This window comes from Phoxinus phoxinus (genome assembly GCF_949152265.1).
Source record: "Phoxinus phoxinus genome assembly, chromosome: 20".
Classification (NCBI taxonomy): domain Eukaryota; kingdom Metazoa; phylum Chordata; class Actinopteri; order Cypriniformes; family Leuciscidae; genus Phoxinus; species Phoxinus phoxinus.
In genome coordinates this window covers 9,894,252-9,910,301 of record NC_136895.1, presented here as the reverse complement: position 1 = coordinate 9,910,301, position 16,050 = coordinate 9,894,252, and the positions used below count along the sequence as shown (strand labels likewise).

Genomic DNA, 16,050 nt, shown 5'->3' with positions numbered 1-16,050 from the left:
ATCGTATCCTGGCCATCAACAGCGTGAGTCTGAAGGGCAAGCCGCTCAGTGAAGCCATACACCTGCTGCAGATGGCAGGAGAAACCGTCACACTCAAGATCAAGAAACAGACCGACGGTGAGTCGCAAGCAACCCGATCCTACGCAAGTGATACGTCTATAATGTTCTATATGGATATTATGATAATCGTAACTCCCCCTTCAGACCCAGATGACAAAAATAAAGAGAACGATCTCGACACCGAGCTCAGCGACAACGAGGACGAGATGACAGACTCGCAGAAGACCAACAAACTGTCGGACATTTACTCCGCCACCATCCCCAGCGTGGACTCGGCGATGGAGTCGTGGGACGGCTCGGGAATCGACGCGGGATACAGCAGCCAAGGTGAGCTCAGGCTCGTCTGTCTCTATACTGGTCATCTGTAGACAGCCGTAGTGACCTCATCCGCCTCCTCCACAGGTGCCTACATCCATCAGGCTGCTGGGATAGCGCTACACCCTCACGAGTGGCGGAACAGCAAGCAGAGGAACAGCACTCCACCCCCCGCCCGCCGCAAGAACTACCCCTTCAGTGACGGGGGCTTCAGCGAAGACGACTGGGAGAAAACCGCCGGGTGAGACTGGGGGTCATGCTGTCCAAGCTCGAAACACTCGTGGCTTCCATTCAGTGTTATTGTAATCGATTAATCGAAATAAATCAGAAATAAAATCATATTTGGGGTGCACCATACCGCCATATCGGTATCGGCCACCATATCGGTATTGACCGCCATATCGGTATTGGCCGCCATATCGGTATCGGCCGTCATATCGGTATCGGCCGATATATGTTAATTTTTAATGTTAACGTTATCGGGCCCGATAAGAAAATTTGGCTGATATATTTAAGCTGATAAATAATGTGTTAATGTGTGACGCTTCAGATGCGCACTCTTCAACATGGTGGTTTTGAATAGCTTTAAATATGATTTGAATCACTATAAAGGAAAATATAGTTAAGTGCAAAATGTTCTGTCATATGGGCTACATGAAATTATAATGAGAATGGAGGCTTTTAATTGTGAGACTTTTGTTTTTGTAATCACTCTCTCAAAAATAATATGAAAATTTTGATTTATCGGCCAATATATATAGGTTATCGGCTTTCAAATATAAAGAATTATCGGTTATCGGTATCGGCAAAAAAAATAAAATAATAATTTTATCGGTGCATCCCCAAATAATATATAATTAGATTAAAAAAACACTAAGTGAAAATAGCATAGATTCGTAACAATAGATTCGATTTACATTGTAAAAATATCAGTGTTTTCGTTGCAATAAGTGTAAATAGTAGTTAGATGTTATTATTTATTCTAAATATTAGTGTTTGTGTTGTTGCACATTAATCTGTATGCAATAATAACAGAGAGTGTACATGATTATATTTATTAAAATTATTATATGGATGCTGCCTTATCCGGACAATAAAGCCCTCCCTACACCTACCCCTAATAAACACTTTATTATTAAACGCATGTTAGACACTTTATTTCCAAATTATTGTCTTCATTTTCACTGAAAATAAATGCCTTTCCGATCTGAGATATGATGGGAACAGTAGTAGAGCGAGTTCGTCAAAAGGCGGATTCAAACTCGGGTCGATTTGCACCAAAACGTTCTGCTGTCCGTCTTACACTATTGCTACTGTTGATCATCCAGCGTTTCTGTTGTTTTGTCTGTCTTAGTGTAAATAGCCTCTCCCAACTCTATTTGCACTTAATGTACAGTAAATAGACTCTCTGAATAAGGCAATATCCGCCCGATTTTGGCGAGACCTGTTTGACGTAGAGTGTCGTGGTGATTCATAAACTACAATGGGCGTCGGGATGCAAGAATCTAACATAACATACATTTTTATGTTAAATCAACTATTGTTTTGTATAGAATTGTTCTATAGTCTATAGAGTATTTAATTACATCAGAAGCAACTGTAAGTAAAGTACAAAATGTAATGTGATGTAGTTCCGCCTTCTCGATGACATCACGCACGTCGTTAAAGACGGCAAGCGATGATTGGTTGGTGTAGCCTGACATATTTCTTGTCCATGACACGACAAAAGTCACATAATCTGACACCGATTATAATTTTTACTTTTACTTTTTCCTGTTTGAATCAGATGCTAATGCCAATACTTGTAGTTGACGATGGTTTTTAGTATTTTAAATTGATTTATTTGTCTCTTTATTATGATATATAAGTGTTGTGTAACCATAACTGTTCATAAAAACTGTTCAAGAAAAAACTGTTAAAAAAGACCTATTTAAATGCTAAAAAAAGTGAAATTCCAAAACTAATAAAAAATGACACTAGCAAAATTACTGAAAATTTAAATTAAATTAAAATAAAAACAGAAAATATAAAAATAAAAGCTCATTCAAAATATTAATAAATACTATAACACTATTTAAATAATGCTAAAAAAACTTTATTCTCTTTATGCTTTATTCTCAATATATATATATTTGTCTGTATGTCCCATTAACTTTCAACAGCCTAGCAACCATTCAAACCATCTTAGCAACCATTTATTATGCCTTAGCAATAAAATGAAACATAAATGTAAAAACAAAACTTAATACAATTTAACTTTTTATTTAGTTTTAATTGACCCTTTTTTGGTTACACTTTATTTCTATGGTGCACTTTAGACATTCTACTAACTACAAGTAACTTTCCAGCTAACTCTCATTGGAGTATTAGTAGAACGTTGTAGACTGTTAGATTAAGTAGAGTTAGTAGAGTAGAATTAGTAGAATAAGTTGTTACTTGAAGTCAGTATAATGTCTGTTGAGGGAGCATCAAAATAAAGAGTTAGCAGATATTAAGCAGACAGTCTACTAATGCTCTAATGACAGTTAGTTGACATGTAGTCGCAAAGTTACTTGTAGTTAGTAGAAAGTCTGAGCAGGGCTTCAGGCCTAGTTTCTTTCGCAAGAGGCTCTCTCTCCACCCACCCTTGCGGTCCTTCTTAGCGTGCCAAGGCTGGTGCCAGAGTGCCGGATATCAGTGCCAGCCTAAGTGCCTCATGCCTTATTGGCTGTAACCTGTGCGTCTGCCGCAGATACAGCAGCCAGACACATGCCGATGGTCTCATAATGGAGCAGGAGGACAGCTTCTGGTGCCAAGCCCTGGAAGACCTGGAGACGTGTGGCCAGTCCGAGCTACTGCGCGAGATTGAGGTAAACCGCTCAAATAATGAGCTCGCTGCTGAGAAACCTTTCATCATCTAGGGGATTAGATATACTTTAACACATAAGAGGAAAGATGGCGTTTCTCCATAGAAAAAGTGATGATGATGTCTATCAGTTATGTAAGGGTCATTTCATGAAGGAGAACCATTCGGCCCTTTCACAAAGTATTGATTTTGAGCTCTACCAGAATAGGTTTTCATGCTTGAATGTTGAAAAAACATTTTTATTTTATATTATTGCAGCACTTATCGTCCCAGTCTGTCAGTAACGCTCTGTTTAGTTCCTGTATCTATGTAGCCCCTCCTTCTGAAAAGCACAATGTGCTCTGATTGGTCGTCTGGATCAGTATGTTGTGATTGGTCAAGCTATTCAAGCGTGTTTGGGAAATGTCGCAGCCCTTACTATAACCGTTTCAACTCTAACCAACTCAACCAGGCCCCACCCCTTTGTTTTGCGTATGAGGTGGGCGGGAATTATTTAAATGAGGAATTTTGTGACGTGTTTGTTCCCGGATGAAAACTCAAGACTACAATGGAGGCGTTTAAGGGAGTTCAGAAACAGTGACACTGATATAGAGTTCAATCATGACAGCTCTCAGGATAGTTTTAGCATGTTATTGAATATGGCAGTGTTGTTGTATTTGGTTGGCGGACTAGATTTGCTATATTGCTGCTGTTGTTTATTGCTGCTGCAAAGCAAGTATGGACTTGCTACTGCTAATAGATTCTCAGACACGCTGCTGTGAGCATGTAAGATCCGCTGCCGCTGCATGAATGGACATAGACTACATAGATCCTGTAGCAGGTGGAGCTGGGGAGGTGGAGGGGTTCTTTGTAACTTTGGTGGCATTTTCATGCTCAAACAGTATTAATACACACTATAGAATGTTGAACTTGGAAAAAAGCATAAAATTATATAATTTAAATTAGGGTAGCACCGAAATTTCGGTCGCCGAACATTTCGGCCAAAAATGGCATTATCGGTTTTGGGCCGAAATAAAAAAGCCAGCCGAAAATGTCAACCGAAAATGAATGTCAACCGCACCCCTCCCATCCGCGAGCAAGCGCTTGGGTTTCACTCACGGTCGAGCTGTTATCACTCACCCACCCCACCCTCCCCTCCGTGCGCAAGCAGGTTTCACTCACGGTCGAGCTGTTTGCACGCGTCTGCAAAGATTGAGCATGTCAGCGGTATGGAAGTATTTTAAAGTTTCAGCTGAGAACAACCAGCGGCGCCGCTCCCACCACGCGCATCATGCGCTGTTCGTAGGGCACCAAGAGCTGAGGGGGCACCAAAAAATAGCGTAATGAAAAATCTATAATTATAATGCCGATATTAATTCAGTATAGAAATACAGACATACCAAGTCTCCCGGAAGTTCCGGGAGTCTCCCGCATATTGACAGCGGCTCACTGATGCCTGCGAATTAGTTAAAATCTCCGGAATCTAGAGCGAGCGCGCCCGCGAGACAGAGTCTGTGCTCTAAACCGTGTAGCGCGTGCACGGCAGAGAGGGAGAGATAGCAAGAGACCGCGCGCGTGTGCCTCATGAAGCGCATGTAATATAAAATATTTTAGGTTTTGTTATGTAACTGTTAGTGGTAATAAAAGTTTGATATTAATGGGCGCTCCTCAGTTCTCAGAAGCTGAAGTCGTCACACTTGGGTAAACTTCTATAGTGGTGAACGGAAACTGCAAAAAAATAAAAATTTTGCATTCCAGTTGCAATATAATGGTTTTAAACTTAAAAAGAATTATTAATTTATTTTTTTAAATAATTTAATGTACATTTTATTTGAAACAGTTTATTAATTATGGCAGAAGTTTTTGTAAATGAACATTTAAATAATGTAACTGTGGCTGTTATTTATCTTTTGCTTATTATCTTAAAATTATAGTAAAATACCACTTTGAACAGAGAGTGATATCATTTGAGCGTTTACATGTGCTGGGTTCGTCAGTCACAAACAAAAGAGAAAAAATACAGTATTTTACCTCCTTTTTATAGGAAAGTCATGTTGTTTGCCTCATGATATGGAGGCCAGAGCCTTGATAACAGGATTCAGAATATCCAAAAAAATATTATTATTATATTAATTTAGCTTGAGATTGTATTCTTTGTGTGTTTAGGGACTCCTAAATCTCTGGAGTTCAGTGGTTGAGCAATGCTGTGCAGTCCCAGTGAAATATGTCAGATTGTGCTAGTCTGCTGCATCCTCCACAACCGCACACTCAAAAACACCCTGCAAGATGAGAAAATGTCCCATGAAAATTGTGTTCAGCACATTTTTGGGGGGCTGTGTTTGCAGCAGTATCATATTTACATAATTACTGTAGTGAAGCAAGTGCTAAAACAACACTGACGGCATGCAAACACAAACAGGCGCTGGTCATTCTTTTGTTTTTCCTTCTTAATGCTGAAAATCCCAGAGCACTAATCACTGCTCTACCGTTACCAAAGAAGAAGTATGCATGGCAACCGATGTCTCATTTCATGCCTGCTTGCTCTAAACAATGAGCTCTGTTCTTTCACAACCAACTGAGGAGAGTTAGGAAAGTTTGAGGAAGTGTTTTTATCAGATTTTTGATGACATTGGTTAGCGAGGTCAGCCATGGATGACATGTTCCTCCGTCGGTACTTGACATTCTTTCCGCCGTGGAACACAGGAGGAGATGTTTTGCCCTGTCCTGGCACTCTTTTCAGGATAATGCCTGTGAATGGGTTGCTGTCAAAGTCTTCTGACGCCACATGATAGCTTTGTGTGTGTGGGGAAAATGCTGTAATTTAAATATAATTCCCACTCACATTCATTCTAATATGCCGCCCAGGTTTCACGTCAGTGACATCAAACGTATTTTGTTCAACGGTAAAGTCATTTCTATGGAAAAGAGCAGCCAGGACTCCTGTAAGTGTTTCACATTCACAGAATCACATCAGTCCAGCAGGTTTGGAACAACATGAAGGTGAATGAATAATGACTGAATTTAAATAATGACTGAATTTGCATCAGTGTTATTTCAATATCATTCATATATGATTATAGATTTTATTCATATTTACATTTTTGTTAAAACTTTGTTAAAGTTATTTTAGTATTTCAACTTTTTTTGTTTTTGTTTTTGCTTTGCTTTGTTTAACTTTGCATTCGCTTTTAATTTGCTTTTGTCTTGCTGTGCTTTTGTTTTGTTTTGCTTTACTTTGATTTTGTTTTGCTTTAATTAGCTTTAGTTTAGTTTTTTTCTTTGCTTTTGTTTTGTTTTTGTTTTGCTTTACTTTGATTTAGTTTTTTGTTTTGCTTTACTTTGATTTTGTTTTTTGTTTTGCTTTAATTAGCTTTAGTTTAGTTTTTTTCTTTGCTTTTGTTTTGTTTTTGTTTTGCTTTACTTTGATTTAGTTTTTTGTTTTGCTTTACTTTGATTTTGTTTTTTGTTTTGCTTTACTTAGCTTTTGTTTAGTTTTTTTCTTTGCTTTTGTTTTGTTTTTTTGTTTGTTTTACTTTACTTTGATTTTTTTTACGCTTTAATTAGCTTTCATTTAGCTTATTTGCTTTGCTTTGCTTTACTTTGCCTTTGTTTTTGTTTTGCTTCACTTCACTTAGCATTTGTTTTGTTTTATTTAGTTTTTTGGCCTTGCTTTGATTGCTTTTTAAATTTTTATTTCAGTTTTAGTTATTTTAATACTTCAACTTCAACTAAGAAAAAAAAATAAGGAAGCAAATGAAAATAAGAAATGTTGCCTTATTTCAAGTTACGATTCAACAAGTGTTTTTTATGGTTTTAGTTTAGTTTTAGCTTTAGTTAATGATAACCCTGATTTGCTTATTGACTGAACTGTCTTTAAAGGAGGTGCTTTATGGTTGTTGAGGGACTTTACAGAAGTATTTGTTGTAGTTACTTCCTTAAAATCGCATGTTAATGTGCAAGCCAGCAAAAATCTCAAGTTATGTCATAAAGGCGAAATAGGACTCAGCTTTCGATCTAATCTGCCATTTCTAACTGCGTTTTGATATTCGTTTCATGAGCGTAGATCCTATGTGTCGTGGTTTCAGTGAAATCCTATTGAATCACAGCTTCAAAGAGTCAGAAATGCCTAAACTCTCAATTAACAGAATGTTTTTTGTCACAGCTCTTTGGAAATAAACCGAACTGGAGCTCATTAAAGGTACATGAGGATGGGCTTCATGTCCTCTGGTTAATAGAGTTTCATTAGAAGAGACAATTGCTTAATGAGCACCCAATCAGAGGCTCACACAGCGCTCCCTATTGAAACATTGTGGCCCGAAGGCCCGTTCACATGACTCGCGTCAGGAGTTTAGCACACTTGGCATGAGACACGTGAAAAGGCCTCGGTTAGAGCAGGAATCAATGTTTGTGGTTCTCGTCCATCCCTAGGCGTCGATAATGACCGGCAGTGCCCTGAGTTTGGGGGTGGAGGGCGGGAAGAGCCACTGCGAGACGGTCAGCCAACCTCACCTCAGCCCTCTGCGCAAGCCCCCGCTTCTCCTCAACGAGACCAAGAACAAGAGCACGCTCCGCATGTCCGAGAAGACCTGGGAGTCACGGAGGATCAAAGAGGAGATCCAGGACATCCTGTCGCCCACACCGCTAGAGCTGCACAAGGTGGACAAACGCCACAACATGTACACTGAACACACTGTTTAACAGTATTGTGCATTCCCTTTAGAAAATATGACCAGGTCCACTTCCTTCTGAGGTGCTGGTCAACACGGTTGGTATTAGTAACCTTCATTCTCAGATCTTCTCAGAAAATGTCCCTGGGAAAGGACATGGAGATGCATCTGCCACCCCTCGTGGGTTGGTGTGCTTTTTTCTGCGGTTTAACAGGACATTTTTATATTTTTTTCCCAAACACAAATGTGTTTTCACTGAAGATGCAGTAATTTATGATGTGAACACATCTGTCCTATCAGCATATTTGTGCTTTATTTCCAAGGAAATCTGACATATCCTGGGAGTTGCTTAGCTTTTGCTTTTGTTTTGCTTTGGTGTGTGTGTGTGTGCGTGTGTGTGTGTGTGTGTGTGTGTGTGTGTGTGTGTGTGTGTGTTTTGCTTTTCTTTGCTTTGCTTATGTTTTGTTATATTCCGGAAATATACCTGAAAAAAAAAAATCAATCGGGTTTCTTTTTTTTTTACCACATCAGGATTTTTTTTTTTTCGTTTGAAGTATATTATAAACCTAACAAACTTAATGAGGTTTATGCTTAAAAATCTACAAGAAGAATTTTTTTTTTTTTTTTTACTAAATTATTTAATCTAATATTGTTTGTTTGTTTAATTTTTACAACTTATTTTTGGTGAACTATTCCTTCTGCTTAAGACATCTTCCGATGAAAATATCCAGAAGAAACTAGCTCATGGTTAAATTGTGGCAATAATGTTGTGTTGAACAACAGGTGACGGTGATGAAAGACCCAGAGAGCGACGACTTTGGGTTCAGCGTCTCAGACGGTTTCTTGGAAAAGGGTGTTTACGTGAACATGATCAGACCTGAGGGTCCAGCGGACCGTGCTGGACTCAAACCGTACGACAGGATCCTTCAGGTGCCTCTTCACAGATCACCACACGCAGCCCTCCCTTTCCCCAGCTATACGATCTGCCGATGGTTAAATATAAACTCTCTCTGAGAGGCATGAGAGCGTCAATAGGCTCTGGCAGGACAGGGCGAGTTAAAAAGTCATTTCTCTGGATCTTCTGCGTGGCTAAACAGCACTTGTGGTCACATCTTGTGGTCCTCTTTCTAATCTCCCACGCTTCACAGACTGTGGAAATTATTAAATCTGTCTGTGGTGACAGCTGTGGTGTTAACCACGGCAAAAAAAATAGCGCTTGTTTGTCTATGGGGGTTGAAAAGTGCTATAGTTGAGTCGGAGGTGCTTGCTTTATGGTGTCTGGTTTTATTTGTCATCCCATTATCAAGTATGATAACAAACATTTTCAGAATAAACCCTTGTTCAGATAAACAGAAAGTATTTTAGAGATTCTGCTAACATGTGCCGCGGTTGCATTATTGAAGTCCCGTTCTCATACCATGGACGACAACGATAACAATGTAGATCTAAAAATCGTTCTAATGCAAAAGAATAGGTCCAAACCACACCTAAACAATATTGTTGGAAGGAACCACTTAAAAAAGAAAAAGAAAAAAAAGATGAACGATAAAACCGTTGACAGTCAATCAGAATCCATCGTGCTTTAAAGAGCTCGAGCATTTAAAGCGGCAGACGGCAAATCATAAACAGAGCAATATTGTCTGCTGGTGTGGACACTATAGTTGTTGTTATCGTTCCTGAAGGTCGTTTACTGAAGTCTAAATGTTTCTCCGCCAGGTGAACCACGTGCGGACACGAGATTTCGACTGTTGCTTAGCTGTTCCCCTCATCACAGAGGCCGGAGACAAGCTGGAGCTGGTGATCAGCCGAAACCCGTTGGCACAGCCGGGGGTCGCCCAGCCGCACGACTGCCATCCCCACTTCAGCCCTGTAGGCCATTCCCGCGAGCACCAGACCAGCACGCTGGACCTGTGACCAGTGCGTAACTCTGACTAAGACCACGCCGGACCTTTCGATGCAACGGACTATCACAAGATTCACTGGTTTCATTACAAAACTCGAATGACAGTACAATGAAAGATTTCCGTTCAAAGCGCGAAAGGATCTGAGCCAGTTTTTAAAAAAACAGAAAATAAAACTTTTTTTTTTTTTTGGACTGCTACAATGCATACAACACACGGACTTCAGCCATCAAATCAAAACATTTATTTCCTTTGATCTTTTTGTTTTGTTTCTTTCCTTTTCATTTTTGTTTGGAAAACAAACAAACATACTGTGTCCAAATGTTTACAAAACAGGAAGATGATTCTGCTTTTGAAGTAGATCGCTATTAGACGGAAGCGTTTCTTGTAGGTGTCTTACATTTCCTTTTTCAGTAGCAAGTGTTTTTACTTACACAGCAACCTGCAAATGAAGCTTTAGTTGTGTTTTAGTCACTGCAGGAATCCCTTCAGGCACACATTGTCCTTTCTCACAAACACACGTTGCTACTATAAACAGACAAAAACACCACCATTCTTTGTCCCTTACACGCATAAACAGTGTGGACTCCCAACAAACAAACTTAACTTTGTCTTTGTGTCAGACACAAACACTTCAGGCCACGAGTGCCACGACAACAATGCACAAGGTGACTGCCCGCTGCTCTGAAAAGAAAGTTGCTGTTTGATATTGCCAACAAAGACTTCACAGCCTATCGTGTCAACATCACGTTTCTTATTTTTCAGGAGTTTAAGGTAACACTTTATTTTACAGTGTCCTTGTTACACATGTTATATGGAGTTACTGTGGTAATAACTATAAATGATACATACTTACATGCAACTAACCTTAACCACACCCTATATTAAGTACATGTTGTACTAGTTAATTATCATTACACAGTAATTAAATGTAATAATTACACTGTGAATACGAACACCTTAAAATTAAGTGTAACCGACATTTTCCATGAATAGGGTACACTTTAGTGTCACATTACATTTGTTTTATGTAGTGTAATCCCATTTTTTTTTATCCTGAGGTCAATTAGATATGTTAGATAAATTATTAAATAACAAAGAAATATGAAATGTTTATTTCTCATTTAAAATACTGATTATGGCTGGTCTTGAGCACTTTTACTGAATCCAGTCATTATAATCATGTCATGTTATTGACACAATCTGTTTAATGTTTAAAAAAAATAGCAATTGTAGTCAAAATATATATTTTTTAAATTAACTATTTTTATCTACCAGGAACGGTATTTCGCCTTTTTCCAATATTTTGTGTGCAACCCAGTTACTGTATGAATTCCCTCATTACAAAAAAGTTAATTTCTTTAAAACACTAGAAAGCGACATTATTTGTACACTTTCAACACGGAAGCAAGTAACTAATATAACTACTTTTTATTTTATTTTTATTTTTAGTTTTGACTGCATTGCTCAAGGTTAGACCGTTCAACTCTGTTATTGTAAGAAGAAATGGTCAAACAAATATAGCTTCTTTCTTTTTTTTTGTGGCAAATATAAGTAATTTCAAACCAGCATTTCATCACAAACTTACTAGCCTCTACCGAGTGATGGCTTAATTTTGGCTAAATTTTAAAACCAGGGTTGAAACATTTTCTAAGCATTTTATATGGGGTCCGAAATTAAGTCATAATTTTAGTTTGACTTCCTGAAATCAACATTTTCTGGAGGTTACACGGGACCTATTTTGTACCCTATTTGTGTGAAGTTTTGCTCGAGACACTTCCATGAGAAACAAGAAGCTGTGATAATGACATGCAAACACTTTGAGCAGTACGTACTTCCATTACCCACATCCTAAAACGGCCACGTGTGCTCCCTCGTGCAGCAATAAAATCAAGGTCCGACATGCCCTGACTTCTTTGACATGTCATTGACTTCTTGAAAAGCTTATCGTGGTAAGTGCTGTTACCCCCTACCTTCTCTCTCCACATACCTCTCTTTATCTGCTAACCCCAGTGTAGCATTCACTCCAGTCCCCGCAAACATCCAGGCCTCAAAGGCACGCACTTTCACGGTAGATTGTCACCAAACTGCCATTTGCCACCACTCGCCAAATATCACAAATGTTTCCACCACAGGCTATTTCGAACGCATTGGTCTAGGGGCGTTTGTAAAGCCGGCACATCGTTAACTCTTGTTCCTCGCTCGTGGGCCACCAAGCTTTCACAAAGGTCACGTCTCTGTGGACATGCGGCCCCCACAGTCTATTAACCTCCACTAAACATTTATCTAGTGTTTCAAAATCCCAGATTTATGGTCACGGCGGGCTGTGGTGGAATATATCTTGCCGTCTGAAGGGGAAATAAGGATGTGTTCGTCTATCATGTCGTGTGTTGGACTGTGGAATATTCCACTGCTGAACCGTTTTATCCCACAAAACAATTAGCAGAATTCCTTTGTTAGAAAGAGTTTGACGGGTTAAAGAGTTTAATGAAAACTTGTTTTAGGGTGTGTCTGATCCCGTTTTGTGTTTGTCTTGTAGATTTGTTGAATTGCGATATATGGGATGCGCTGTTAAGATGTTTCTTGGCTAGGTTTGGGAATCGAGAACCGGTTTTAGTTCAGAACTGGTTCCATTGTTTTAGTTTGTTTCTTTGCGGATACAGAGGGAACACTCTGGAAAACAATGTCTTTAATTGGAATCAGAACTGAAACTGTTATGAGTTCAATATATGTAGTTGGGACAGACGCAAAACAGTATTTTTATCCTAGGCCCCATTTACATGTACATGGTTATTTTCACTGCAAAAAATGTGGCTGCGATTAGTTATAACATCTTAAAATTGGTTGAGATAACTTAAATATCCAACTAAACTAAACTAAAGTTAACTAAACTTAATATTTTAAGTCAAGCATGCACACTTACTTTTCAAAGTTGAAACAATGTTGGATTTTAAGTTGTGATAAATAAGCGCAGCTATTCAGTGTTGAAAAACGGAGACATTTCCCTTCGTTTACACGCAAACTGAGAATTCGCCTCTGAAAACCATTCTTTCTAAAAACTCCGGCCAGAGTGGAGATTTTGAAAACTTTGTTTGCATGTAAACTGAGAAAAACTGAGTGTTAGGCAGCCGACGTCACAGTATGTGACTATTTTCGGGACTCTGATTTGCTAACGTGGGCTTGAGCTTCTCGCTACACTGCCACCTACAGATTTGGCATGCTCTAGACGGCATATACACGGGTTCGTGTAAACGAACACTTTTCTGAAAACTGACAGGTGTGCACGATGTTATTTGTGAAAACGGAGAGGGGTGAAATGTCCGTTCATGAAAATAGCCATCCACGTGTAAACGTAGCCCTAGATTAAGAAAGTTATCGTTTTAACTTTGGAATAGTTCATCCAAAAGTATGTCATTATTTACTTGTCTCAATGACCAAAATTTCAACACAAAGCTTTTTGGAACTTGACAGACATGAGCCATCGTGAATTGTTGTTGTATGTAAATGAGCAGCATGAACATTTCTCAAAAATTCTCCTTTTGTGTCAAATGACACAATACGAGTTTAAAACAACAACAATGGTGAGTAAATAATGGCAGAAGTTTCATTATGGGGTGAACTACTCTTTAAAACAATAAAAAGTAACCCACATGAAAGCTACTTCATTGAAGATGTATCTTGGTCATATAAGCAAATACCATTTCAGGAACCAAAGTGCAGCTGTATCCTGTGGTTTGTCAAAGTCAACAAAATATTTTCTTTTACATTTTAGGACTTCCCTTGTGTGGTTCAAGCAGTTTTCCCACACTTCAAAATCTACTTTTTGGTGGGTTATTTCTCCTTCAGTGTGGGCCTGTCCACACCAAAACACTTATATACTCCGTAATTAATTGTGGATTAGCTGAATTTATTTCCTCACCCTGCAGTCTTTACAACCATGTTGGAAAGCACAAGCAAAATCTATTTGCAGTAAAGTAGAAAGCACTCATTGTTCTACAAGACTTTGTTGAACAATCAGAGTCTCTGTTCAGGCCCGTCGCATTAGGAGTCTACCCAAGGCTCGCTCCTAGGCCCCTTTAAGTTTTGGGTTTTTTTCTCCTTACTACCTTCCTGTCTGTTGCGTAATTCTACCAACTGCCTCCAAAAGCTGGCTACAAAAATATAAGACCTTTTATTTATTTGAAATTTCTTATTTGACATCTGCTTTGCGGTAGACCACATTTTGTCTGTAGGTCGCTGCATTGCAGGCCAACGCCAGCAAGAAAAGTCTCAAAGAAGGGACTGTTTTCATTTCAGAGACATTTAACCATGATACTGTAAGTATTTTAACATGTACGTACTATTCCAGGAGGAAAGACAAGTGGGTTCCTTTTATATGTAAAAAAGGAGGGAAGGTTGGCACACCACAGCTCCTAAAATAGAAAAATATTTATTTCATGTTTTCACCACAGGTGATGTTTCAAGCCAAGTGGCTCTTCATCGTTCCTTTTCTATGTGCAATATTGAGACCAGAGAAAGGTTTTTAAAAGATTTTACATAAGCTTTATAAAGCTCCAAATGTGTTCATCCCTATGCATTTTGAATTCCTGATGTATGCATTGATATTAATGTGTATTTTTGAATGTGTAATATGAAAGTTCTATTCTCTGTACAGTATTTTTGTATGAACTCTAAACCTTGCTGTTTCCACAGCGTATTTGAAGCACAATGGCGAAAGAGAACTGATAATCAAGTCTATTCTGGTTTGGCTAGACTGGTTTGGTGTTGAGACCCATTCCTTATCGATACGGGAATGTGCTAATGATATCCTTTTCTAAAAACAACTGAATAAAAGAGGTAAAATGCACCACTGGGAGTCAAATTCAATGTGTTCGATCACTGTAAATGCACATTTGTGAGAGGCCACTGATTCTTACAATTTTACCACTGGTTTTTATTCAATGTGTGCATAAATTCATAATTTCATTAGATTTTCTGTCAATTGTATCACAATTATAACATTAAAGTCAGGAAGAGGTTAAGGTTTCGGTTTTATACGTTTTTGTAAGGTTTCAAATTTCCCACTTTATTATACCGTCAGATATTTATGAATACATTTATAACAATCAGAAAACATCAGTCAGCCTTGATCCTGAAGGTCCACTTTCTATATTTAATCTGCTATTAGAATATATTAGTATATGGTTTTATTATTATGAATATATTACAAACACGTAACTTTTTAAGATTTAATATTAATACATTAATTTTATATACAGTTAAAAAAAATTGTAGCCTTAAACATCCAAGTAATTATACTTAAAAATGTAAGTAATTTCAACTTAAATTATAATAAACTGACTTAAAAATGGGTTGAATCAACTTATTTTTATTATTTTGAGTTGAAAATTTAATTTTGATGAGTAAAAGCAATGCAAAAACATATGTTGTCATAACTTATTGTATAATATTGTGTCATATCATAATTTTTGTAAATATATATTACAAAATGTACCTGCTTTGCACTGCAAACTGTTAAACCTTTGTTTAAAAAAGAAAGCTGTAAAGTAGCAATGACCAAGGACATCTAATGAGATCACAAGCTGCTTTGAGGGGCTCTGAAATGAGTGAATGTTTGAAAGACTTTCAACAGGAACACCTGTCACAAACTGGAGGTGTGAGACGTTTACACTGAAGTCCGCTGTATCATGTCCAAATAGAGCAGAGGAAAGCCTGGGTAAAATGCACTGTGCTCCGTCCCGTAGGGCCCAGTTTAACCCCACAGTCTCTGCGGGAGATTTGCTGGTGACGTTTTTCCTACTGGTGAGATTGTCAAGTAGCCAGAACTTTAGAAACGCTGTTCTGTTGTATCCTCTACTTCTCGAAACGCACCTTTCAACACCTGGGAAATGGACAGGGCTATTTTTGAAAGTGAATTGTGGGTGTTGAGCTGCACAACACATGCACACAGGATCCATTTTGTGAATTATACAACCACTTTCATAGTGATCTAACGGTAATTTTTGTGGAACTCATCGTGTTGCATAACTAAAAAATGTTTTTCTGTGCCCCTTTAGCCATGTCAAATGTATTTTTGTGATGCGTTAATGTGTACATATTTATGAGAAAGTGTTGATGTTCCTGATAGTGACCCGAACAGAGCGCACTGGAGCAGCTGTTGCTATGGTAACGTCCTCGGGCCAACAGGAATAGTTCACGAGCTTATCTTTGGTGCCAGGTAAAATGAGTTCTGAATTTTTCTGAATATGCAGATGGATGGATGGAATAACAGACAGATAACTAG

General features: G+C 38.4%; 1 protein-coding gene across 1 annotated transcript in view; it reads left to right on the top strand.

Annotated features, from left to right (window-relative positions):
- grip2b (glutamate receptor interacting protein 2b) overlaps positions 1-14,651 on the top strand; it is a 65,071-nt gene extending 50,420 nt beyond the window's left edge. The window contains exons 18-24 of the mRNA XM_079592334.1: positions 1-117; positions 205-387; positions 463-616; positions 3,107-3,224; positions 7,628-7,855; positions 8,650-8,796; positions 9,583-14,651. The exon at positions 1-117 is cut by the window's left edge and continues 23 nt beyond it. Coding sequence (XP_079448460.1) covers positions 1-117; positions 205-387; positions 463-616; positions 3,107-3,224; positions 7,628-7,855; positions 8,650-8,796; positions 9,583-9,780 — 1,145 coding nt within the window. The 3' untranslated portion in view covers positions 9,781-14,651. The remainder of the gene's footprint in view (positions 118-204; positions 388-462; positions 617-3,106; positions 3,225-7,627; positions 7,856-8,649; positions 8,797-9,582) is intronic.
- The last annotated feature ends 1,399 nt before the right edge of the window (positions 14,652-16,050 follow it).